Source organism: Cygnus atratus, chromosome 2, assembly GCF_013377495.2.
Source record: "Cygnus atratus isolate AKBS03 ecotype Queensland, Australia chromosome 2, CAtr_DNAZoo_HiC_assembly, whole genome shotgun sequence".
Lineage (NCBI taxonomy): Eukaryota > Metazoa > Chordata > Aves > Anseriformes > Anatidae > Cygnus > Cygnus atratus.
Window position 1 is genome coordinate 37,917,229 of NC_066363.1, and position 26,993 is coordinate 37,944,221.

General features: G+C 37.6%; 1 protein-coding gene across 4 annotated transcripts in view; it reads right to left on the minus strand.

Moving 5' to 3' along the window:
- Nucleotides 1–208: 208 nt before the first annotated feature.
- Nucleotides 209–26,993, minus strand: part of TBC1D5 (TBC1 domain family member 5) — a 323,220-nt gene continuing 296,435 nt past the window's right edge. For 2 of the 4 annotated variants that reach the window (XM_050708888.1, XM_050708886.1), the window contains 3 exons: nucleotides 13,058–13,137; nucleotides 12,143–12,319; nucleotides 2,112–5,992 (listed from right to left, as the gene is read on the minus strand). In XM_050708888.1, coding sequence (XP_050564845.1) covers nucleotides 5,702–5,992; nucleotides 12,143–12,319; nucleotides 13,058–13,137 — 548 coding nt within the window. In that variant the 3' untranslated portion in view covers nucleotides 2,112–5,701. Of the gene's footprint in view, nucleotides 427–2,111; nucleotides 5,993–12,142; nucleotides 12,320–13,057; nucleotides 13,138–26,993 lie in introns of those variants that run through there. The other 2 variants (XM_035556416.2, XM_050708887.1) reach the window with 2 other exon arrangements.

The window sequence follows — 26,993 nt, forward strand, 5'->3', positions numbered from 1 at the left end:
ATTGTTCACCATATTGGAATTAATTTTCTCCAGATTTTGAAAGTTACTGGCCTAAAGCATAATTCTGAAACACAAGAAGTTCATCATGGTCCCAGACACCTATACTTAGGTTCTATCATAATTTGCCCTGTGGTACCACCTGGAGGCTAGAGTTTCATCTCTACAATGCACATGATGCCTGAAGTCTTGCATGCCTTACAAAGATTAATTTATTTATTTTTTATCCTTCAGATAAAGCACAGGTAGAGATTGAAAGGCACTAATAAAGTGAGTAAGGCAGTAACTGGAGAAAGTAACATCCAGAGCACTCACACTGAGACATACCATAATTCTGCTCAGCCACTGACCAGCTGCTGGGTATTACACTTGGATGTGGGGGCAAATACTGCAGCAATCCAGACAGCAGTGTCAGTGGTAATGGGAATCCTGCACGATGGAACAAAAAATAATCAGATTTTAAAGGAAATTTACCACTTTTCTGAGCCAGGTGAATCTTTACCAAAATCCAATAATCTTTGCAAGACTAAAAAAGCTTTTAGCTTATTAAAACTATATATATATGTATATAAATATACACATAATATCATTTTAATGTATTTTAATCCATGGATCTTTAAAAATGTTTTTAAGAACAGGCTTGCAGGCTTGCATTCATGTACCTTTTTACCATGTGTTCCAGGTTGCAAATTCCCCTATTTAGGGATTGAAAATGTTGCACATTCCTGAGTATTGCACAGAAGTATGTATTATTTAGTAAGCTAAATGATATCTCTGAGAATCTGCCTTTTAATATCTGTGTGCTTTGTATTTTTTCTCATTTTAAAGAAGAATTTAATGTGGATCTGAAATTGCTACTATACTCCCCCTGTCCCCTGGATTCAATTAACACAGCAGGTAGGAGATCAAGATATTGTGACAGCTATTCTTCTCTCAAAAGTATGTAGCAATTTATATTCCAAAAGGCCTCAAATACTGACGTGATAATTTATAGCATCTTTGAATGCTTCTTTGTACTAGTTAAAAATTCAGAGCAACCTCATCTTGCCACAGTCCCTAAAAATCGCAGTGAAAGGCAAAGCTGTGAAAACATTCTCAGCTCCAAGCTCTGTGACTGCATGTGACAACTTAAGCAGCAGAGCTTCCATCAAGCCTCCGACAGTGCTTACAGGGTTGTTCATGTTGCCACCCAAGAAGGCAGCGAAAAGTGTTAAAACAGTGGGACTTGACGGATCAAATTCTTACCATTCATAGCACGTGGAACGGCAGTGTCTTCCCTCTGCAGCTGATATATCTTAATGCATCCTCCAGTTAAGCATCAGCTATGATTTCGCAAGTTATAAACAAAGACAGCCCAAACTTACCTGACACGATCAGGTAAAAAGTACAAGGTAAAAGGTACAAACAAGGTACACAAGGTACACATGCAGCACACTGTAGTAAATACTTCATGTATATCTTGAGGTAAACACAGCTTTTTGTATTCAGCAACATTGGCCCATTGTCTTTTTTTTTTTTATAATTAATTTATTGAATGCTCCTCAATTGCACTTACTTCAGCAATGTGGGACCAGATTCTTCTCCGATATGAAACTGCTGCTATCAGCAGAGCTATTTTTATTGGATTACATCTAGCTCACTGTTTGAAAGAGCAGAACCTGGTGAAACGATAAGTGCACTGTTATTAACCCAATTTTGACAGTGTCTGTAATTATGACACACTATTTGAGAAGTTCTTTACAAATTCAGAGAAGACAATTCCTTCCCTAAACAATTTGGAGTTTAAAAGTCCCCTGCTGCATCCCTTCCTGCTCACCTTCTGTTTCTAGGGTTATGCACTTTACCTCTTGCAGGATCCTCCCACATATCTAAAACCTCTAGCACCGCTTTAGTGGTTAAATATATTGCAAGCAGCAGGCAAACAAGTTGCCAATGTGCACGTTTCAAGTTGCTGTTTCTCCAATGGCCTTCTTTCATACTCTTTCATCTCTAAATTTAGCTAACTACTAAAGTGAGAGTCTAGCAGATTCAGCAAGACAGGAAATACTAATGCCGACTGTATATAATCGTTCTTAAAAGGACAGCACAGATTATGAGACAGTGTAATTGCTATTCTGTAGCCAAATGAAGTTTATTTTATGAAATTGCACCTTTTCAAGTCTAATAAACCATTACATTCCTTCCAGACCAACACATACAGCACAAAATCAAAAGTATTATTTAAAGGCTGAGACCCAGAACACGGAAATCTGTTCAAGTCAGGATTGCTATGACCCTATTTGAACAGATGACATTGTAACTGCCAAGCACAAGTATGCCATAAAGACCTTAAATCTGAAATTTAATCTTTATAATAGCTGCCTCAGTGCCATCTAATGAGGACAACACACTGCAGAATCACAGGAACCATTTAAGAATGTCCATTTAAGTATTGAGATGCAGAAAAGTACTGAACAGATACTGAAATTGTGACCGAGACAAGATGATGTAACTGTACCAAGTTTAATGAAAACGCAGAAAAGTTACACAATTTTAAATTCTTGTATGTTATTTTCAGATACAATAAATATGGTAAATAGGAAATGTTCTGTGTTGCTTGGGTTAGATAAATGACAAGCAATTTGATTCCCTGTATCAAATACATAAAATCTGAATAAAATATTAATAATCTATCTGCTTATATAGATGAGATAGTTTTAAAGTTTCTAATAACCCTTGTCTTGAGAAATCATACTTCGCATATTCCAGTAAAAAAGCTTGTCCTCCTTTTTGAGAAAACAGCACAAGCACAGCCCAGGAAATTTGTTAATTCTTTCTTTAATAAAGCGGGCTAGATGTTCTTCCAGAGTAAAGATACAAAGCTCCACAACTAAATGAATACCCAGTCAAAATATCATACTGCCTTTCTGCAGTACATTAAACTGACACGACATGCAAGAGACTTTAAACAGTCATAAAAATTACAGATGTGAGATACCGTACAACAGTTTCAGATACATATCTTAATCCCATATTAGTTTTCATCAGAAATTTGCAATGTATATGGTTTTTCTGATTACTGGTATCCATGAACATTACGAGCAGGTAATTTCTGGGGAAAAAGAATAATCTTGTATTTTAAATGACAATTTATTTCTCAGTATATTCTTAACATAAGGCAAGACAGGGTGATGATTTGACATTTTGTCTAACTTACAGGCTTCTGACTTAACGAATACATAAAATTTTAACTATCTCTGTACTATGATTAAGTATCAAAGACATCATATTTGTGATGTGCAAGGACATGGTATAACCAAAGCAGACTCATTTACTGGAATTTGCTCTAATCTTCCTTGTACAATCATCTCTCCGCTTCTGAGGATCTTACTATATCCCATGGCATGACAGGCATTCAGCTCAATGGTATTCACTGCTTAGTGAAAACTTGTTAGAAACTCCAAAAATCTTTATATACTTTCAGCGCTGTTTTAAAATATGCAAGATGTAACTAACTTACAAAAATAAAAGAACTGTACAAATCACACTCTTCCATTGGCAATGAGACTGCTCAAGAAAACAGCAATGTGATCCCTGAAACAAACAACTAGAAATGAAAAGAACGATTCTTAAAAAAAAGTAATAAAAAAAAAAGTAAAAACATTTTCCCCTGCCAAAGTTTTGGAATCTCTGAAGGCTTATGTAACACAGAATATAAAAACTTTTCTCTCTGTCCCCAAAATATTTCTTTCCTCTTTTCATAGGTACCTCTTGAACAGATTCCCCTTTGTTGGTGGTGTGGCACAAGCCTTGCTGAATGGGTTAAGGCTAGAAAAGCTTGAAAACCTAAATAAATCAACAGCCACCTAATCCCCTGGCATTCATGCAAACTCAGGGAAATAAAATAAACCTGAAGACAGGCATGCATGTTGAATTCCAAAGTGATTTTCTATGAAGCTTAAAACTAACCCCCAATAAACACCTCTCCAAAATGTTATGCATTTAAGACCGTCCATCTAAACAAAGTCATCTGACTGTTCACGCCAGTCTGTCACAAAGATGCATGATGCTATGCATGCTCGTAACATTCCAGCATTTAATCATTTTACAAGGCACAAAAAATCTTAGAAGAACTACATGGTGGTTTCTGAATGTGTGAGGATATGGCAGCAGCCATGTAATTACACGAGATAATGACAGTTATCTCTTTGTTTCAGTCACTGACACAGACCTTGCAAAATCTAAAACCAGCAAACCACATCACCTCATCTTTGGAATACTGTACTTAACTCCATTGACAATTACAGACTAATCAGCAAATGACTACCATTTTTAAGACCATATTAACATTAGCTTTGACATGCAGTTACAAAATTCTTGCATGGTGTACTGTATATGTATCTTCAAACTAAATAATGCATTTTTTGGCGCTCTTGTTATAAATAAATTTCTAGCACTGCTTCCTCGGGTTATTTTTGTGTAAGTCCTGCACAAGCAGGCTTCCTCTGACTACCATCTTCTTTTTTGTGAATTCCAAAAGGGGAATCAGCAAGTAAAAAAAATCTTACCTACTTGGAATAAATGTCATCAGATGCACTATTTACTTGATGGGAAAGAAATACAGTTTTTCATAGAAGAACAAGTTCTGCAGTTAATTTAAAACTTCCTGTTGGTTAATGCTGCTGCACCATTTTTTTTTTCTGACTAGAAGTGTGGAAATCATATAGACATACATGTAAACAGAATCTATAGAAGATAATAGTAATGAGATATAAAGTGCTTTTAATTATGAACATTTTATATCACTTTGCATCCTTCCCTGAAAAGTTACCATACTCAAGCTAGTTTTAGTTCATCTGGCTCAGGTCTACACTATGAAATACTGTAATTTCCCTTGCACCTACTCTTTGATGGCAGTAATCTCAGTAACATCAAAATTAATTCATGCCAGGGGAATAAAAGCAGACAGACACAAAGTGGAAAAGAGGTGACCTGGGAACTCTCAAGGGGAAAAAAGTAAGCAAAGGAAAATAAGGCTCTGCTGTATAGGTCCCCATTCTCAAGGAATTTGTAACACATTCGACTTTAACACAGTGCTGAGGAACAATTACACAAACTTGTGCATTTAACAAATCTCAGGCTACTGTTGGATGAAAATGAAGAAACTAGGATTCCTCAACTGGGAACAAGCCTAGTGCCAGGATGATCCTTTTAATCTTTCTGATATACATTTTCTACTTCTCTAGTCACAGTCTCTGAAGAAACAGTACTCTTGCCTATTCAAAAAACCCAGTCTAACATATTTTCTGAAAGGATGACATTGAATCTAGCTTGTCTTTGCCACGTCAGGTCTGATGTCAAGAATCTAAACATTTCCTAATCCATTATGGTACCTAGCACATACTATTCTACGTTTTGGGAAAGCAGCAGTTCTATAGTAACAAAGCTCCTAAGTAAGATGACTCTATAACTAAGAATAACTACATTAGAACTGGGTTTTACTGGGTTTTTATTTAAGGCAGTCATTACAAGGTGTATATTCTTTCTGAAGAGTTGCAACCGAATTTGTATTATTTCTTTTTACCTAGGCTTTTGGCAACTGAAATGGGTTACATTTATATATTTTCTGTCCTTCTAATCCAAAAAACCATCCAGCCCGTTGAACCATAGGAAGTTGAGCTGAGGTATACCAACTGACCTCCTAACCTCTCCCAACCAGTTTCCATTAGATGTCCAGCGGGCTGACAATAGCAAAGTCAGAATCTTTGCTGTTGTTACTACTGTTGTCATCAGGGCTGGAACTCAGGTTGCTGGAGGAGGCTGAGATGGAACCCATCAGCGGGTCAGAGAATATCAAAGGACGAGATGGAGCTTCTGGCTTTACTGCTGCTTCCTTGTGTGCCTGAAGGGACTGCGCAGGCTCTGGGACAGCACTTCTGCTTCCTTCGTCTTCTTCGGAAACTATTATATAGTCATCGGCGCCCTTACTCTCACTGGTGCTCGCATCAGTTGTAGTCTGTAAGAACACAGCACAGAAAGGACTCAAAGTTAGTACCCATTTTCCCACTTAAAGAGGTTATGACACACATGAGAGATATGGGGATGGGTTAAAGGAATAGTCATTGTTCAAAAGTAGCAATGCTCAGATCAAGAAGTAAAAAAAAAAAGTGGGTATTAACTGGATGAAATAATTTATTTACAAAATACCTTAACTCATATAGAGTTCTTGTATGTTTCCTTATCATAATGCAGCTGTGTAGTGATCATAGTAGCTAGGCTTGAATACATACATTATAGTTGTGAAGATTTTAGGTACTTCTTTTCACACTGCTGTTAGTTTTCTACAGTAGTTCATGAAGATGTATTGAGAATTTTTTTGCTGATTTGCATGTACAGTGGCATCTTGCAGTTCTTCAGGAGAACGGTATGATATAACATTTCCTGATACAACCCTGATCTATGGAATCTGAGCTGTACACTGGATTTTAGTGTGCACCAGCTCAGGTTTGGCAGATCAGGGCTCTCAGGGCTTCAAGGCTTGGTGTCGTGGGCTGAGGAGCTGAGTACTGCCTAATTATAACAGAAAACTAGGGTCTGGGAATCCCTTTTCTACCTGGTTAGACCTTGGGAAATGAGTGTTTGTAAACACTCCAGTAGTGGATCAAGATTAGTGTCAGCGTATCAGAAAATTCTCTATGACCTGGCAATCTTATATTCCTACCACAAGGAAGAAAACCAGCTTTTCAGCAGACAGAGTGTCTATAATTAGAAGGGAGGACTGCCGTATACAGCAGGGTGGGATTTCTCCCTTGTTGACCAAGCTTATTAACTTGGTTGCAATGCAAATGGACAATAGCTTCTAGTTCCTTCTGCAAGAGATGGATTCAACTCCTATACAGCACTATGTCCATCCAAAAATAACGCGACTGATTTTTTAGTTGTAAATGTTTCAGCATCATAATGCAACCTGCCAAGTGGCCTGAGTGGGACAAGTGTCTTGAAGTGGTGTGGTACTGAAACCAGTATATTTGATTTCAGTAATGCAAGATCAACAAAAAGGAGGAGTACGGAAATGTGTGTCAAATACAAGCCCTTCAGCTCTTTTACCAAATAAAAAAATGTAAATTCACTTTGGGGTAAAAGAGAGGTTGCAGGTACTAGAGAAACAAAACAAAACAAAACACAAAAAGTAACAAAAAAGAAAAACAGGAAGAATTTGAATGACGTATGGTTAGACTCTCAATACAATCTATAAAATTGGAGTCTGGAGGTCATCACAAGTACCACCAAGCCACAAGTTGGGTTTAAGGTATCCACGTCCTCTAGCAAAACTTACATTGCCAAATTTGTTATTAGAGCTGAAAACAACTTTCCATCACTCTGATTACTAATTATAGAGCAGAATATTCTTGAAAGGGAACTACAGAGTAGCTCAGGGAGCAAAAACCCATCAGTAATTAAGAAGGAAGTGTAATATGAAATAGGGGAGTTACAAGTTTTTGAGTATTATTTACATGATGACTCCAAACTGTTAGAAGTCACAAACAATATATATATTAACTGGATGTGAAAATAAGTTCAAATATAGAACTGTGAGCTGTTTTCTTAAAAAAAATAAAAATGTATGTATGAGGGTTCAAATGTTTCCCTTTGCAGCAAATATTCTATTTTTATAATTTATAAAAAAGTTTGATTTGTGTTATCTAGTTAGTATCTATGTACAATAATATGTATCAGTCTGTTTTGTAAGTAACCCATTTTAGTACTTAATCATTCAAATGGAAATATATTAAGTCCAAGTATCAGTTACAATTTTAAAGGTCCCAATATAAGACAGTTGCCAGACTGACACAAATGCACATCTATTAGTCTTTGAAACTAATTCATTTTCCTTGGATGTCTTAATAAAATTCACGTAAACCAAGCAGAGCAGATTGCTTTTAAAAATGTCAACAACTACCTCATACCAAATGTTATCAAAACCGATCTCAAACTTCCTGTTTTGTGCAGAACCAGGGTAGTCCAAATGTGAATAAACAACGTGACAATGACTCTCCATGAATTTAAATAGATCTACATGGAGAGATACTTCACTATTTAAGCACTTCTGACATGAGACATCATTCATTATTAATTAGCATTTACTTTCCTCTGGTCTGTTTGAGATGCTGTCACTCAGTTGCCATCTCTAGGGGGCTGAGGACACAGGCACTGCAGCACCACTGCTCTGCTCCAGTCGTGTGCCAGCAGTCACCTGGGTTTGTAGGCACCCAGTGCAGCCACAAGACAGAGCCAGGTGAAGCTTTTTTTGGGAGCCCTAAATGCCACGTTAAAATTTCAGCACTTTGTTTTTTCACTTCTGTACAACAGAAATACCCGTTACTTTAAACAACAACCCTTGCATAACTGACCTGGCTTCCTTCCATGCTTCTGTTTAAAAGCTCCCAGTGAATGCAGTACAGTCTCATTTTGCAAAATTACACATTTTATTATTCCAAGCTATCAGGATCATGCTATTTCAGTCCTCACAGCCCTCGTGTTGAGATGGCTCCACCTTGGGTAGGGTGACATGGACATATTGGAAAGAGTCCAGCTTAGGGCCACCGAGATGATGAAGGGACTGGAGCACTTCTCTTATGAGGAGGCTGAGAGAGCTGGGACTGCTCAGCCAGAAGAAGAGCAGGCTCAGGGGGATCTTATCAATGTACCTAAATACCTGAAGGGAGGAAGCAAAGAAGCCAGAGCCAGGCTCTTTTCAGTGATGCCCCTGCCAGGACAAGAGGCAATGGGCACAAACTGGAGGTTCCATCTAAACATCAGGAAGCATTTCTTTACTTTGCAGGTGACCAGCACTGGCACAGGCTGCCCAGAGAGGTTGTGGAGTTCCCTCCTTGGAGATCTTCAGAAGCCATCTGGACATGGTCCTGGGCAAACTGCTCTGGGTGGCCCTGCTCGAGCAGGGGGGTTTGGACCAGATGACCTCCAGAGGTCCCTCTGAACCTCAATTGTTTTGTGATGCTGTGACAAGGATGGCTAGTGGGTTGTCTTCCTTATGGCAGTGAACCCCAGCAAGGACCTCTGGTCATAAGCGTTTTGCACTGGTGCTGCAAATTCCTAACTTCTGTTTCACAAAATGTGTTCCTGCATAGTTAAAAAAAGCATCCTGCCCTTTAATAAAGGGAAAGGAAAGAAAACCACTCATTTCAATTCCTTTTTGTTAGTGCTGTGCTTTGTGACACTATTTTTCATTCTAACCACACTTTCAGGTTGAGTTAAAGGACCTATCACTCCCTGATGTATCAGATGTGGTAAAGCATATATAGTGAATCCAAAATGATAGAAAAGGGCCTCCTGTAAATGTTTTCCTATCCCTACAACACACTGGTATTTTGGTACCGATTTTTCCAGAGGTAAAATACCTCCTCCCTCCTTGTTCTGCCTATTTCTGTTTCAGGAAACTCATGCTGACGTGAACCATGTTTTCTCCCATCTGCTGCCACTACTGAATAAATGAAAAATGACAGAATTATACTTCCAGTAGCTTTGAAACTTAACAACCTTACGCCCATTGCCATATGGCTTCTCCAAACACTTTTTCCTGATGAATATCAGCTACTAGCACCAGGCTTATTTCAATTGCCTTCATACTGTGAATGAGTTAAAACTAACTGTAAGAACACAATTCAAGAAAGCTTAGAAGAACAGCAGCTCATTTTGCCTCCTTCTTTGAATAGACATAAAGGCAAGATAACGTGCTAATTATCATTCATTATTTAGCAACAGAAGCCTTCTGTTTGTCAACTGCATACTGCTACCAAAGCCAAACATTCCAACAAATGCTCTACTTCTTTGAGTCTTTTATCTTCATTTTTTGCATTTTTAATTTTGCAGCTTTCCTTTCCAAAGAAGGGCTGTATCCTTATCCTCATTTTTCAGAAAAGGAATTTGAGGCAAAAAAGAGGATGAGCACTTTTAAAAGAAGATGATAACTTATACTCCTGTTACAACCAAGCTCAAAAGACCAGACTTTAATCTCAATTACATGATAGCTACACCTGTAACTTTTCCAGATGTCACAGCATTATCCCTGTAATTCCACCAGAGAAAAATCTTTACAGTATAAGTCACATTAAACAGAATAACATACATTACCAAAGTCACAAAAAATGTAAATATATCAAATTTTGTTTAGCAAGAAATGCATTAAATGGACTAGAGATGGCTGGAATTTTTAACCCACCTGCAGCTCCCAATAAATGCTCCCAGCTTGACCCAGGGCATTAGTGCAGCCCATTTTCTTCACCAGAACTAAAAGACTGGGCTGTGCAGCAATTAGCCCCAATAATTACTGGTTTAATTTCATAGCCTACTAAATTTAGCAGTTTTATTTTCCTTTTTTATTTTTCATTTTATTAAAAGGGGCCCAAAGCTCTCATCTTTTTGTTTGATTTTGGATTTGACTGATTTTTGTATTGATGGGCTCAGAAACAGAATAGAACAGGGGGATATTACCAGTCCTCCTGGACTGCCACGTGGCTCCCCAACAATGAGCATTTCTACAGGGAACCTTCTATTTCTCCTTCTGGAATAGGGGCCACAACTCATTATCATAATTGGAAATTTCAGATGATAAGACAAGAGGGGCTAATCAGTATGAATGTGCTGTATCTGCAAACGTAACCCATACTGTGCTGAAGCCTCATTCAATGTTCTGCTGGAGCTTGGCTTGTACAACACCACCTCACACCATTTGTGGTTGGCTTACTAGCTGCCTCACGGAGCACACAAATTGTGGAACCCGGGAACGCTGCTCAGTTCCCGGGGCTGGATGCATATCCTGACTACACCCTGGGATGAGACCTCAAACCTTCCACTGGAAAGAAACCTACACAGAGCAGGCTTTATCTGCCCCACTCCCAACACTCACATTGCAATGCCCCAGCACCTCTGCTCAGTGACACGTTTGGAGCAGCATCTGAGTTAGGTCTTCTCCAGCACAAACAGGGTCTGCACACACTAACTGCATGCTGTTATTTTATATGGCATTCTACCTTCCAATTTCTATAATAAAACCAAGTAAAAAATCTTGGCTCTGTGAACCTGTCATTACTAAGTGAAAAAATAAATAATCTTAGTATTTGTTCTAATACTGTCATACAATTAAAATATTATACGGATTATTTCATACATAGAATGGTCTAAATCGGCAGGATTGTGTGTAATGAATCAAAACAACTGTGTTGTTATTTGAAAATGAGTAAATATTTCCTTTAGTTTCTAGGTAAACTTGTCAAGAGTAAACTTGATTGCAGACTCAGCTAGACTCTGAGGTGACAGTGCTGCCACTCATTTACAAGTGTGAGTATCAGCAATGGCCTGGCAGATGACCTTAGAAATTGAAAATTGAATATTGAAAATTGTATAAAATTTTGCTTATTGAAAAATGTTAGTTTTTAAGATCACATTTGAGTCAGACTGACCCTTAGACAGAGAGGGAGCTTTTAACATTACGGAAGAAAAACTTTGTATATGAACTTGTCTGGTGACCGAATGCTTTGTATGTGACAATCTTGTTTACTGATTCAAGGAGAAAGTCAATACAGTGAAGTAGAAGGTAAAAGTAACCTCCTCGCTATTTCCTTTTTGGCACTGGCCATGCATACACTGCAATGCAGAAAATCAGCTCTTACATAATGTAATTCTGGAGGACAAGGACAATGAGAATAATCAACTGATATGGGAACATTCACCTCCAGTTTTGACATCTCTTTGTAGGAAATTAATCTGTGAAGTAGATTCAACAATCTGAAAGAAGAACACCTCCCCCACACACCCCTTGGCAAACAATGCATAACACTTTGACTTAAATTACTGTGTGTGGAGCATAATGCTACAACAGAAGAATTGATGTGAGTGGAAGAGTAACTACGCATAGACTTTCAACCATGTCTTCGTATGCACCAGCAACCCTGGGTCTTGATGCTTAAGGCCCGATCATCTCTCAGCAAGAAACAAGTTGTGTTTCTGACTAGACCTGGCTTCTTTTACAGGGCAGGTGGGCTGCAACTGGTGTGTCCCCATGTAGTGTTCGGCCATGACAAAGGGAGTATCCAAAAAATGTAAGACTAATTCCATCAATGGCCTGTCTGAGATATTTCTGTCCTACCTGTTGTCCTGAGATGAACTGTTGTTTTGTTGTAACAAGTCCCTTTACGACATCACCACTCCCTTTGTTCTGACTGTTGGAGCAGTAATGATCATCCGCTATCGTGATCTGCTCATTTTCTTCAGCTTCCAGCTGGCTCTGGTTGAAACGCAGGGAACCTTTCAGAATATCTTTGATCTGTTGTTGAATGGGAGGGGAAAGAGTGTAAATTAGAAATTTGGAGGAATTCTGAATTTTGTAAAGCTCCACACAGAATGCTTTCATACACCATTTCCCCATAATATTTGTTTTGAAGAAAGGAAGTAAGTCAGTATTAATATACTGACTATGCTGGCTGAAGACGTAAGTATCAATGCTATGCCATTGTATCAAATTCTGGAAAACAAGTATTGAAGAAACCTAAAGAGAATGAAGTTGCTAATATTATTCCCTACCTTGTTATAGATTTAACATAATTCCTGATAAAATGAACTTAAAGGGAGCATAGTATAGTATAATCAGAGTTTCAGATCCTTGGTAGCATTCTCATTTTATGTATGCGGCATTCTTTAAATTTCTTCAAATTGAATGACACTCAAGTACCATCACAATAAAATAAGGGGGACATAAGCATGATTATCGCATAGCAGGTAGATTGCATTAAGAAAAATCTGGTGTGATTTAAGCCCAAAACTTGGAATTGTGCTTCTTCAGCTCTCATTCAAGGCCTCTCTGGAAGTTTTCTGGGAGCAAATACTGTGCAAGTCATTTGAAGTCTTTATAGCTGAGTTTTATCTTCTAAATAAAAGTACTCTGCAATGCTTGATGCATTAGTATAACAGCAGTATACAAAGAGAATAAAAAAGGAGAGAAAAAGAAAGAAAGGATTAATAGCACTGTGGGATACAAGAAGGTTAAGTTAAGCAATAGTTATACCTGCTTCAAACCAGCCAAGGAAACCAGAATTTCATCTTCTTTTTCCAAGTGTTCTTGTAATATGACTTCCTGAATATTTCCTGAAACATCAACAACAAAAAAAAAAAAAAGGTAATGAAGGTAATGAGAGAACATTCCCTAAATAATCTCTAATGTGCTGCCAACTTGCCACTGACTTATGTCCTCACAATGAAACCCTGTGACCTGCAAACACAATTTCACACAGACCTGGAGGCTGACAACCTTATTAGCTCTGGAAGCTGGGCCAGCCAAAGCCCATCGCTGCTGCCAGGACACCTGCAGTAACGCTGTGCCCCTCTGGCCTTCTACCGCCCCAATGTACTGATGGACTCAGGCGGCTACTGGGCCCTAGAAGAAAACATTGGCCTCACATATCTTTGAGCCTGCAAATGATTTGGAAGCACTCAAGGACATTTACAGGAGTCTGCTGCAGCCCACAGAAAGGTTTAGGGTAAAAGGTCAGCATTTTTAATGTAGATCCTGGCCACTGCAGATGTGCTGGAACACTCTTCTTTATAACAAGACTGAAAATTTTGTTCTCTTTCCAGTCTCTTCTTTTAGGTAAAAGATCCAGGACTGAGCAAAGCTTATGTGCCAGAAACAGCCGTGCTGTACTGTCACTTCAGAAGACACCCATCTTCTATACCTATTAGAGCTTTCTTCCATTCCATGCATTTCAATAAGCAGGTATATGGCATGTGCTGGAGTCGGGGCTGGAGGCTGGCTGACACATCAGAGATGGAGCTGCAGTGGTTTTCCCCACGTCAGAGAAATCCCATGCAATGCTGCAGTCCAAACCAGCCTGGAGAAACTAAATGTTTGCAGACTCTTTATCTATGTCAGGTCCTTTTCCACCTTTTTTCACTTCCTCCTCAGTCCTTTAAGAAAACAGCAATGAGTCTTAGTGACTGATTTACAGAACAAGATATTATCTGCCAACTGAGAATGAAAGGATACTGCTTTGTGCCACTCCTGTCTTACACACACACAGCTAAGCCCAAATCCTTCAGTGACACTCATCTGGTAACAAAGCTTTGCTGCTCGTGAATATTTGTATTCCAGGTGCTTGACAATTAGAGCTTAATCCATTCATATGTTGCATTTGTTTGTTTTTAAAAACATCCTACAGGTTCAGGGCCCGAACCAGTGAAAAGCCAAAAATGTTACAGAGCATGCTGACAAGGATGGATATGATGCTGCTGCCAACTTTGACACAAAATGAAGTTTCAAGTAAAAACATTGTGCAACATGGCTTAAGTTTTGTGTTTACAGAAGAAATAGCAAAAGAATGATATGTGGGAGACTGGACAAGAATAAAGATTAAAAGTAGAAATGTGGATTTAAGAACCACATATAAATAAGTCTGAAATTGTGTGTGGGCCAGAAATCAGTTGTGGGCATAAATGACAAATGGAAAGGGCAAAGAGGGGAAAGGATCCAAGCCTTAACACTAAACACACTTGTAGAGAAGCTACCTGAGAAGCAGAAGGAGTAAAAGAGGATAGAACAAAAAAAGGCAATAGAGGATGAGTTCACGAAGGGTGGTGTGATCAAGGTCAAGAGCAACAGCGGGGTTAGGAAGATTCAGCTTTGCATTAGCAGCCCATCTGAATAAGGAGATCCATGTTTACATTATTTAGCACTTATTATTTATCATACAACAGCAGCAGACTTCTGCAGCAATGAAGTCAAACAATACAACTGAACAAAGTCTAGTATAAATCTCACATCAGAAAGACTGTGTTATGAAGGCTAGAAATAATGTAAAATTAGATCTCTCTGCAAATATGCAGCAACAAGATTTGAGAGAAAGCATAATAAATTAAACATTTTACTTGTCTTTTTTTACATTTCACATCTAAATTGTCTAGTCTCTCAATCTGATAAAAAAAAAAGATATAGATGTTTACTTATATAATTATGCTTTAGATAGTGATTTCCACTGTTTAACAAGAAATGCATGATTTTCTACTTTTAAAAAGGTCCCAAACTTTAAAAATCAGAAGTCCAAAGTCCAAGTCTTCACAGGCAGGAAAACAATATAAATCATGATCTGAATCGTTGAATTTAATTCTTTTCCATTTCTCAGCATTAGAAAGAAAAACATTTCTATAGTACTTGATCCCTCATATACATTAAAAATATGTATTAAAACCTAAGGTATGCATAATAACTAAGCAGATGGAACAAGAAAATAATTCAAAACAAACCTCAAACCTGCTGAAGACCAAATGTGGGAAATCTAAAAGGAATAGGAAAATAAGAGACAGAACAAAAGCTGACTTTCCACATGATATAGAAATAAACTATTATTATTTCTGTTCTTTACAGATGTTCTTTAACGCAGAATTTCAAAAGAATGAAAAAGAATCTACCATTGCTACAAAGAAACACCTGTTACTGTGAAGAAAGGTATTGAGATTTCTAAGAAGTTATGAACAGAGCTACGAAAGTTAGCCATCAGTAAAAATTAATACAAATGCTTGTACCATCATACATTTACTCTAGCAATATTAATACCAGATTTTAATATTGCCTTCAGAGAAAAAAAGAATGAGAAAAAAGGCTGGAAATACAGCAGAATTTTCTAACACTGAACTGTTGAATTTCTAACAATTTTTCCTTGAATTTGCAAGTATAGTATGACATACATCTTGGATATACAGGGTCTATTTGTTTTAATCAGTAAAAATAATTAAAATTTATTTTGGAAGAATGCCCACTTGGAATTTGTTGTAAGGCACAATTCTGGACTCAAAAAGCACACTTCCACCTAGCGCAGAAAAATGTCCCAAGATGCAAATCACTGTAATCAGCCACTTTTCCCCCCAGTAACAGTTGTGACATAAGGTCATAAATCGGGAAGTCTTTCTCTAGTACAATGAAACAGAATGAAGGTTTCCCTGTGGAATTGGCAATGGAGTTTTCTTCTTCTAAATATCTCCTTGAACTGCACATGGCTTCTAATTTATTACACTCATCCCTTCTGAATGCAGAGTTTATTATCTACCAAATAAGTGCTAAGTACGGAGTCCAAATTGATCAGTGCTAATTCTTTTTCCCTCGTTAATGAGTAGAGAAGAATTAAAAAAAAATCCTTAGAGGAAAGAAGCATAAAGGCAATGTGATTCTGCATGAGTGCCTCCTCAATCACGTCCTCCAGTTGGGACCACTCTTTGCAATCCATTTTGGCCAGAAGCAGAGGTGGGAAGAAGAGGAGGGATGGCAAGCAACTCAATACCTACCTCCAGAGCTGCCCAACAGTGAAGAGCTGTGCTGAGGGGTCAGCAGTCCTTAGCAGAGGGCCTTTCATCCATCCCTCTTTCCTGCACTGGGGGGACCTCCCAGAGCTGTCAGTTAGTGAGACGAACTGGGAAACTAAACTATCCAGTGCAGGCAAAAGCTTCTTCTTTTACTCTTCTGTATCTCAAAATACATATTTATAACTGAAAATACTTTAAAAAACACTAGCACTCTTGAGAGTGCCGGGAAGCATGATGTTTGATATGATATTGCTTAGCTGAAGGATGTTCACATTTAGCAGAGATGTATCACTTAATCTTCCTTCATAGGAAATGTTACTATATTCTGAGAGAAATGTTTTATGTATATGAATTGGCCATATATTAATTTTCCCCCCTTATCTGATGCTGTATATTACTACCTTTAATTTCTAATATTTGTTTCATAAAATAATGAACTTTATTTTTTTTTAAAGCAGATATCTGTTAGGAACTATAAACACCTTCCTACCTGTAAAACAAACATTGATGCGATAAATCGAAAACAATTGATTATGTGACTATTAGATTATTGAAAATCAAGTCCAGTTTGATTCTATGCTAGAAATATCTTATTGGCAAATGTTGTTCAAAAGTTAACAAATGTCTTATTTTCACAAAATGAACTGTCATACCCTAATTGTACTCTAGACTAAAATTCAAAAATACCAGAGATGTAAAACCAGTTGTTCTCCTCAGAAGTCAGCAATGTTATGTGCTATAATGGCTGCCCTCGAGCAAGACCCATAACCTAAGGCATGTTTTTTTGTAATGAATAAGAACTGATTTTGGATGCTTATTTATTTAAGTTTGATAAATACCAGACCAGTTAATAACTATTTCATTAGGAAGACTGTGATCAGCTGCCCTGTTGTACTTTAAAGCCAACTGTAACTAGAGTAATAATATGCACTATTGCATTTTTGTCCTTCTCTACTAGACACAGGAAAACAATGCATTAAGAAGTGATTTAGGTAGCAACAGGCTAGCTAAAACAACTGTAGAATTAAGATGAAATACTTTCCATTTCCTGCCCTTCTCCCAAACTGTAACTGATTTCACATGCAAAACTCACTGTACAAGTACTATCAAAAAATCAAGATTTCTATTTCCTCTCCCTAATTTAACTTCTAAAATTTAGACTGAAGGCATGCTATCATTCGCTGTACAAAGATGAAAGAGGAAGATAATCCACAGCAGCTCCTAGCAGTAAAATTAGAGAAGGCTTATGCTCTTTGATGACTGAACTGCTACATATTTCATGATGGTGAGCAGTCACTGCTGAGTTCCCCAGCCAGGGAAAGGGGCTGTTCAAAAACTGTTTTACAGACCAAATTTCCTCCCTGAATGTGGAAAAGCTGGTATGTTTGGCCTAGTTATTTTAGATTCTTATTAAGTAAACTAATATTCACTGAAAACAATTGCATGAATTCAATACAGATCCTGCAAGAAACCCACCCAAAGCAGTGTTAAATGAAGACAGGTAGTGGCACCAGTGGGAAAACTAGTCTGCTGTACCTAAGGTCCTCTTAGGTCCATCCCTTCATGGTTTTACATGTGGAAGACTAACATGCACCTCTTCACTCCCACCAGGGAGGAAGGAGATATGCAGAACTACAGCCTTGCAGGGGTATGGCATGGACTTAACTTTCACAGACACAAAATTAGGTGTATGTGGAGAAAACTGAACCTGGTAATAACCTTAACACCCTTGCTCTCTGAGGTTCTTCACTTTCTCCTGTACTGCTGCTTTTTCACAGTGCATATCTCTCCTAATGATTTCTATTTTAACCCAGTCTCTATGTGGCCTTTCCGGGAAGGTGCCTCTTCCTGAGAGGCACTAACCACATATAGTTGCAAGCTTCATTATGAATGAAATACTAGTTTTCTGATCAATGATTTATGAACTACCAACAGTGCCAAAATCATGTTAAATCTATGTTTTTCACCCTAGCTTTCCATTATGGAGAACCTGGTTCAAACAAAGTCAGAAGGCAAAAGGACATTTTAATTGCCAAGGTCATCAGTAGAAAAGGAAGAGATAAGTGTATTACTTCAGCTCTGTATTATTCCAAAGAGGAAACAAAAAAAACCCCGAAGTTCAAGCAGATGTCAAGGCATACAGACAACTCCTCTCTTTCATGCCACATATTCCAGTCCTTTTGTATGATTGTTTTTATGAAATCAGGGTTAATATTTAATGTGTGGTAATGCTTGCAAAATCAGAGAAATATGGGGTAAAAAATCACCAACCATCAACTCATAGAAATGCACAGAATTTCAGACGTACAGGGAATGAGACTGGAGGGGTCATGAGGTAATTTTGCCCATCTTTTGTTCAAAGGCAAGATCAACTCTAACTATGAACTCCAATTTACATATTAAGAGCAAATAATGCTTAACATATACATTATGTCTGTGTCAGTGCTGTGGTGTACAAAGACAAGTATATACCCAGACATCCTGCACTTCCAAAAAGAATATATAAAAAGCATGGACACCATGACTCCCATGGCAGGTGAGAGAGCATCCTCTGGCTATACAGAGCTCTTTTTTTATTTTTTTTAGAATCTATGGCCCTGATGGTGGTAAAATACTGTACTATCCCATACTGCTTACATGAATGTACAGTCCTGATCATTGCTGAGACAAATGACATCTGCACATTTCATGTGCATCCCTCTTTATCCATGACTACAAACACCTGCTAGGACCACCAGCCTCTGGGCACTTCCGAGCAACACATTTTTCTTAAAGTTCAAAGTGACTTTTTTCCCCTCTTTCCTTCTGTGAATCACTGTCTTCCTGTTGCTGTTTACGTTCACCAGAATTAAAAAATCACTGTAGTGTGAAGTGACAAGTAAATAAGAATTCGTTCTGCATAAGTGACAAACTTAATAGCTATAAGAAATTGGAACCTATCCTAAGAGAAAACTTTACTATTTCTCTTCCTTACAATCTAAATACTTCCTTCATACTGCAGTAGATTGCAGACACTACACCTTAAAATTGCTATGGCTGTGTAAAAGACAGTTATTGTAAATCATGCAGAGGTTTCTAAAACACAAGGTTTTCTCCTTCTTGTATGGCTGAATTCATTAAAACTGTTTCTGATTTTACAAGCAGAATGATTTACTCAAATACCATTGTGTTAAATGCCACATAAAAAACCTGAACAGATTGAAAGTTTTGACAGCAAACATCCATAAATGCCCCAGATTTCATTTAAATATTCTTAAGGCCCTTTCCTATGATGCATGTCATATATCGAATAAATGAATAAGTTAACCTGGAAGAAAACCTAAAACATCTAAACTAAAGACTATTCTTTATTAGGAAGGAATACTCAGTTTGAAACAAGTGCTTTCAATTTTCAAGTAGCATAGATAGAGAAATTATGTATCCTGACTACAGCTATAGGACTTTTCTATTCTCTTTATGGACTGAGGTTGATAAAGCATAGATACTAACTTGAAGTGCCATCTCCAGGAGGCTGGGGAGAAAGAATAGGGTGATTTATAAACTTCATTGTATTATTCAAACTAGTTTGTGTTAATTACTTACATGTATTTTATAACTTTTTGGAGGCATTTTTTTGAGACTTTTTGATTTAGGAGATCTCACTCTACTATTAACTATAGTCTCTCTGTTCATTGTGAACAGTTGTTTCTAACCTTTTATATCTATGGCATTTCTGTAACAGAAGAAGACATTTGTGTCAAACATGCCATGAGAAGATAGGGCACTACTGCTAAAACCAATGCTATGCTCTTTAAGACTTTTCAGGTATCCATGGAGGGTAGGTATCCATCTGGGTTTTGGGTAAGATGACTGCAAGTTCTGTTTATTGTTCCTGAGAGGTCTGATGTCACAAATCACTGAATTCTACAATATGTCCATTCAGCAGTGTCACAAGTTGTACGTGAAACTGTTGTGTCTAGTAGAAGAGATTCCAATTTACACTAGCTTTCACTTAAAAAAGAAAGATATTGCAAGCCTTGAGTCATATTTGTATCACTTACTCAGAAGTCCTTGGGAGCAGATTAGTGACAATAGTACTGGATTTGATCCCAGATTATGACTGAAAAGCAAGTCAATCCCAGCTGTGAAGTGTAGTTACATTCCCATTAATAAAAAAAATTATTAACACATGTTAAAGGAAAGTAATTTTCCTGTTTCCTTTTTTTTTTTTTCTCTGCGGTTTTGAATATGTTGCACAGATTTGATAGATTTGCTGAATTTCTGTTTGCTCCCACTGAAAAGTTTTGAGTCATGCTGTTGCTCTGTTCTGAAGATGGGAACTTTTCCAGGTCACCTGGTCCATCTACCTACTGCAGTCCTCTTCAGTGAGAAAAGTTGGTTTCTAGCATCATTCAAATAGCTCTATGCCCTTCTTCTAAAGAATGGCATGTATTCTGAACACGATGGGCAACAATGGAAGGCTAAACAAAGGGTGAAGAGTGAAAGAAACGTATCATATATGATAAGCTAGATAACTGCTAGATAACATCACAAGACAATCCAATGCCTGAGAGAAGCTGGGAAAGAAAGGGTGGATTGTCAGTGGTTGTCAGTAGGAGGAAGATGCTCACTACAAGAAGTGAAGGAAAAGGATCAGTGGAATTAAACACCGTGACAAGAATTTGCTGAAACTTGCAAGGAAAGGTGTTAATTTAGGTAATGATGGGGTGTGTAAGCCTCATTATTTAAATCTTCGCTTTTTCATCAAGACTGCCAGGATGAAAGGGTTTGTAGGTGCCTATCACAGTTGGGACTTTCAGGATTAGCATGGTTGTAGAAAGAAAGCAGTTCTCTACTGGTTAACTGTGCGTTTTTGACCTTAAGAGTTACCTTTAAGAGACAAAAAGGTGGTTTAAAGTCACGGGGCACAAAGAATTACACTTTCATTCTTCCTACACACATATATATTTATAAATAGAGTGTGACCAGCAGTGAGAATCTGAATCCAAAGCTATATAACAAATATTTGTTTCACAGTAACCACTCGCATATTGTTTAATAAATCTGTTAATGTTCTGTATTTGTAAGTGATTTTTATAGGTTATTTTACATCTTTAATCTTAACCAAAGCAGCAACCCCCTTAGACTCAAAGGACTCTGTTTGATGTGGCCTTTTTTACTTACAGCATTCCTAATCACACAGAATTTGTGAACTATGGATTGTTTTATTTACGTCCCAAGCATGAGGGAACTCATTTAATGTACTTACTACCTCAAAAAAAAAAAAAAAAAAAAAAAAAAAGCATTTCATTTCAACCCAGGGCAGCAGAATAATTTCATTTTATACTTACAAAAATTTCATAACCTTTCCCTTTTTCACATGATACATAAACCAAGAATTCAGTACTATAGTGCAGACATTTTACAAGCAGTGCACCCAGATCTATATTGAGTAATATATCAGCCTCTAAATAATGAGCAATTAAATAAACTCTCTCCTCCTCTTCCCTCCCCCACTGCAAGTGATCTTTATAATGAAATGCATCCCTGTAACAACTCCACTGACTGTTAAAAGAGGGATGGATGAAGCCAATCTAATTAAGGTTTTAAAGGTGCTATTTCACACAGTGACTAAAATTATGCACCAACTATATCCTGTAAGTTTCTGTTCCTATATTTTTATATTTTTTGTTCCGTGCTCATTGTTTGCAATAATTACAGTGAAAAGGTGGCTTTGAACTATGTTTAATGAGTCTTCTGAATAATGTTTATCTGGAACATGTCAGGCAGTATAAGTGTAAGTGAGTCTAACAATTGCCAGAATTTCCTGATGCCTGTGGCAGGGATATATCCTAGAGATGTTCTCTGTGAATAGTAAGCCACTTAGTTAGGTAAAAGACTATATTTCTTGTTGTTTTTTTTTTATATATATATATTTTTTTACTGTGACGCTGTAACTTCTGGACATTTTGTAAAAAAGTACAGTTATCTAGTCTACATATGAAAGCCTAGAGCTAGCATGTCATTTCAGTGGCACGTAAAAGGAGGAGGATGAAAACTTCACCTTTCGACCTCCCTTCTATAATCCATACTGGAGGACCAGAGATGTACTGTAATACTGGTGAAGGACATAGCAACATATTACAGATAGCAGAAACATTAGAAAATGCACTGTAAGGACAACTCAACCAACCTGGTACAGATAGCTCAGAGAAGGATTTATTTGCTTTGGCTCAGCTAAGCCAGCATGCTTAAGCGTAAACTTACTAGGTGCAGGTCGGAGCTGAGAGGTTTTAGTGATCTTGCCTCCAAGACAAGAAGTGATTTAAAAGCCTGGATACTGAGCAATGTTTTTCAGAGACCCACACGAATGTCTGTCTAGCAGCTGGCTCAAGTTAAGCTGTGCCAGAATGAAGATGAAACTAATAAAACCAGGCAGACTTATGTTTATTCTGTATAACTGGGTACCTTTGCACATATTTCTAGGGTGTTGTGCTGAACCATGTGAGCTAGCTCTTTGCAGAGGTGGTATGAGTCCACAGAGCTTATTAGCTCAGGCTGTATGCTGTGAGAGAGCAGCTAAATTGCTCCTGGACCTCAGCTAGCTGTGGAAGCAACCCGCCTACATTTACATAGCGCTGCCCTTAAGCAAAGCAAGTGTGGAATGTCCTTAGTTTCTGTACTTTCATAACCTGATGAATTGCCCATCAAAAAAGAATAGTTTCTATATAAAGATCCACATATCCGAGTTAACATGGAACCAATGTTCCTTTAAATTGCCTCTCAAGAAAAGAACTTCCTGTACTACATGTGTTGATTATTTGGTAAATTTTTACATACTTGGAGATCTGAAACTATATCTCTGCTGGAAACTAATGTCAGGTCCTTCAGTCTTAAGAACTGTGATGATGGATTGTTTCCTGTCCCTTATAAACCAATGACATTTAAAAATTCATCAGTTTTCTTTCTGCAACAAACCTGGCAAGCTCATAAACATCCTTCACAACCTCTCCCATTAGTGCTTGCCTATGGAGGATTGATACTTCTCCAGAGTTTTAATTCGTTTTTTGTTAAGACACTGTGCTTTAATCCTGGGCTGGTACTGACAGGCTCCAGACTCTAAAGATTCTAGAAAAGCAGATCTCAGATGGCAGTATTATTAACTGCTGTCATTTGAACTGCCATTTAACAATACTGTGTTGTCTTAAGTCTGGGGCATAATGAACCTTTGCTGTTTGAGACCCTCTGGACCCACTCCATGCTGAACTAAGACCTCAAAATCAGTCCCAAGTCGAATGTGAAAGATAAGAGAGGAGCATTCCAGCAGATATTGTGGTGCCTTTTGAGTGATATTTGAGTGTGTATCTCGTAGACAAATTATTCATGATCTGCTCTATCAGACAAAGGTCAAATTTACCAGGAAAAATATTCTTCTGAATGCACTTGCTACTTTGATGATTTTCTTTCCACATAGTCAAAAGAAAAGAGGAAAGCAATCAAAATTATTCATAAAGTAAGTAACATTATGACAGGTTACAATATTGCAATATTTAACCAGTATATTACAGCTTTCTGAATCATTGAGCCTTGAAGTGTTTATGTGCACTAGCAGAAAAATGCCTCAAAGAAAGAAAAATGTTGAAGAACATTACCTCATTACTAAAGGCACACGCGACAATATTATTTCCTGAAAAGGGCCAGTGTATGTGAAAAAGAAACATCAGGAAAATTTATCAGTGATAATGCCGGAATAGTAATAGCTATGGCAAATATACTTTTTCACTATCAGCTGAGTACTATTCTGCATTTATATTAAGACCAAAGCCACAGGATAGTCTTACAAGATTGGATGTGTCTTCATTTCATTAATCGAAAAATTGAACACAAGGAATTTTTTTTTTTTTGGAAAGTCTAAGACAAGCTGGTGGAGAAGGGCTGTAACAGAAGCAAAATCTGCCTCCTGGCTGCCAGTTTTATATACACAAATTTCAACAATTGTCCTTGGAGGCATTAAAAGGCATTCCACCTTAGCCACGCTTCAGTGGTGAAGGGAGAGGGGGAAGAAAATTAAAGCTCTTTCTGATGCTCAGCCCTAAGAAAGAGACAAGTATCACAGAATGAATTTCCTCCGTTTTCCTGATCAAAAGACTATTTCTAATTTCTACACATAGCACTAAGTAATAATATTTCGGAACCATCATTCATTTCCATGGTAACATCCCTTGATATTACAAGCAGTTAATTATGCCGTTGCTGTGTGGTACACTGTATGTGTTATTTACGGAAATAGATAAACATTTAATGAAAGCATCTTTGAATATATGAACAAAATAAAAACTGCTGTTCTATCCCTGTGGTCTTTCCTCATGCACTACGCAAAGAAAATACAATATTAGCAGTAATTTGCTGAAACCTATAGAAATACAATGTTCTTGGTAAAGAAACGTGATAACTTTCTATGGCAAAGGAGAATTCTGACTGAGATTTTAAATAAACAATATTATTTTCTAAAAGGATATCATATAAAGATACACTTGGTATAACTGGATTTGATATAAATAGACTATAAATTACTAGGGATTCAAAACAGAACAAATGACTTCATAGTTATCTTGATTATATCAGAGCTATAATGCAACATATCTGTCATGAAGTAACTGTCCTTGACTGTCATCAAGATCCCTCTTGTAAGTGAAAGAACATCCTATTGTTTGATATTCTAATTTATAGTGCAAATTGAATAGTTCTGTGGTGAATGGTCACTGGACATAAAATTTCATAAGCTAGAATTAATATTGTTTTGTTAAAAAGTGACCTGCAAATGTAGTGCAGTCAATACAGGAAAAAGAGTATAAATTGAGTAATGAAGTTTGCAAAAACTGTTTTAAACAGACATCTAAAAATGTTTTCAATAAGAACTTTATCGAATTAAAAAAGTAAAACTTAGACTGAAAACTAATAATTCTTAAAAATATTGTCTAATTCTTTGTTTAAGGAATTGGTTTTGTAGAGCTCCTCAAGTTTTACATGTATTTTTATAAATAATGTAGGCAACTATTAAATGTATGTTTTCTTATAGTGCTGGCAGAAAACATAGTATATTGCAGAATAACCTGAATTATTCATCTAAAAAGTCAAATAACAACAAATGAATTTTAACATAATCAAATACAAGGAACACATATGGAAATAAACATTTTCTAACTATGCCAACAGGATAAAATAGTGTGCTTAGAAAGCTGTGATTCACAAAATTTTAAAGGTCATAGTGGATTATCACCTCAACCTACCACTGTATCAAAGTGCACTAATGTGATGCTGCACTAAATATGTTTAAAAAGAAGAATAGTATGTAAAAGTACACAGATGACCTTCCCTTTGTTAAATGACCACTTTGCTGAGCCTACTGCTAGTACAGCTTATTGTGATCTGATTAATACACTACAAAAAGCATGTTAAACCCTGAAAAATTCAAAGGAAGACCACAAAAATGATCTGGTGTAAAAAGCAACCCGAAGTAAAGACACTGTTGAGAGATTACTTGACCACTTTATATAGCTAAGATACATGAGGATTTTCAATCTTGTTATCAAGAAAGTTACAAGAGCCAAAAGCTGGGTCATGAAATCAGAAAAACTCAGCCTTACAGGAAGAAATAACATCCTTAAGTGTCCCGAAGATTACAAGAGGAGCAATATAACTGATTATTATCTGCTCTGTGGTCTCTGAAATGAAGTCATTTTCATGGGTAAGAGATACCTGGGGGAGTACTGGACTAGTTGCAATATTGGCCCTTCCTAACCTTTCCTCTGACCCAGAAATGACCAGATATTTTCTGAGTTTTATTTTGCTGCCATTCCCTCAAGCCCTGAGAAGTGATGGATACAGGAGATAATCCTCAGCGGGTGCTCTCTGGTGCTATAGAGAATCCATTTTCTTGGGCAGTCTGCTGGCACATGCTGCTCAGATCACCAGGATGAATGTGACTGACAGATTTCAGGTCATACGGGCTAATATCACGGTGGTTTTATTTCTGCCTTCCCATGGGTTATCTGCTAGCTAATTTGGGGACACCTAACCTCTTCAGTTTGCTACAAAAGCAGGAACTGGGAACGTTGGTGGCATCTCAGCACCACAACATTACTCTCATCTTAAATCCAAATCACACACCATACCAGCTACTAGGAGGAAAGTTAACTCTATCCTACCTGAAACCAGGACACATGCATAGCTGTTAATCTTTACAGGATTTAAATGCATTAGTCTAACCCAAGTTTACAAAGTTAAGAGCCCACAGTGTTGACAAGATGGGCAGGAATACTGTGGAGAAGATCAGGGAGTCAGCTAGGACAAACTAGGCCGGAGGGCTCTGGAAGCAGTGCTGGTACATTCAGCACACACCCACAGCCAGAGGTGCACAGGGGGCAGTTTGCCCTGTCTGCGGGTAGGAAACAGCTCCATGCTGCTTGTGGGAGACTACTGGCCCCGAAAGTAGGCCAAGAAAGAAACTTTAGGTTTTTTTCTTGATACACTGTTCTTTCCCTCATCATTTCAGTAGCAAACAACACCTTGAGCTTGCCTCCAGTCTCATCATTGCCCAGATGCCCTCACAGAAGCAACACACTACGCCAGAATAAAACTGTTGGGCTTAGAGGTTTACCCTTGGCTTTTGA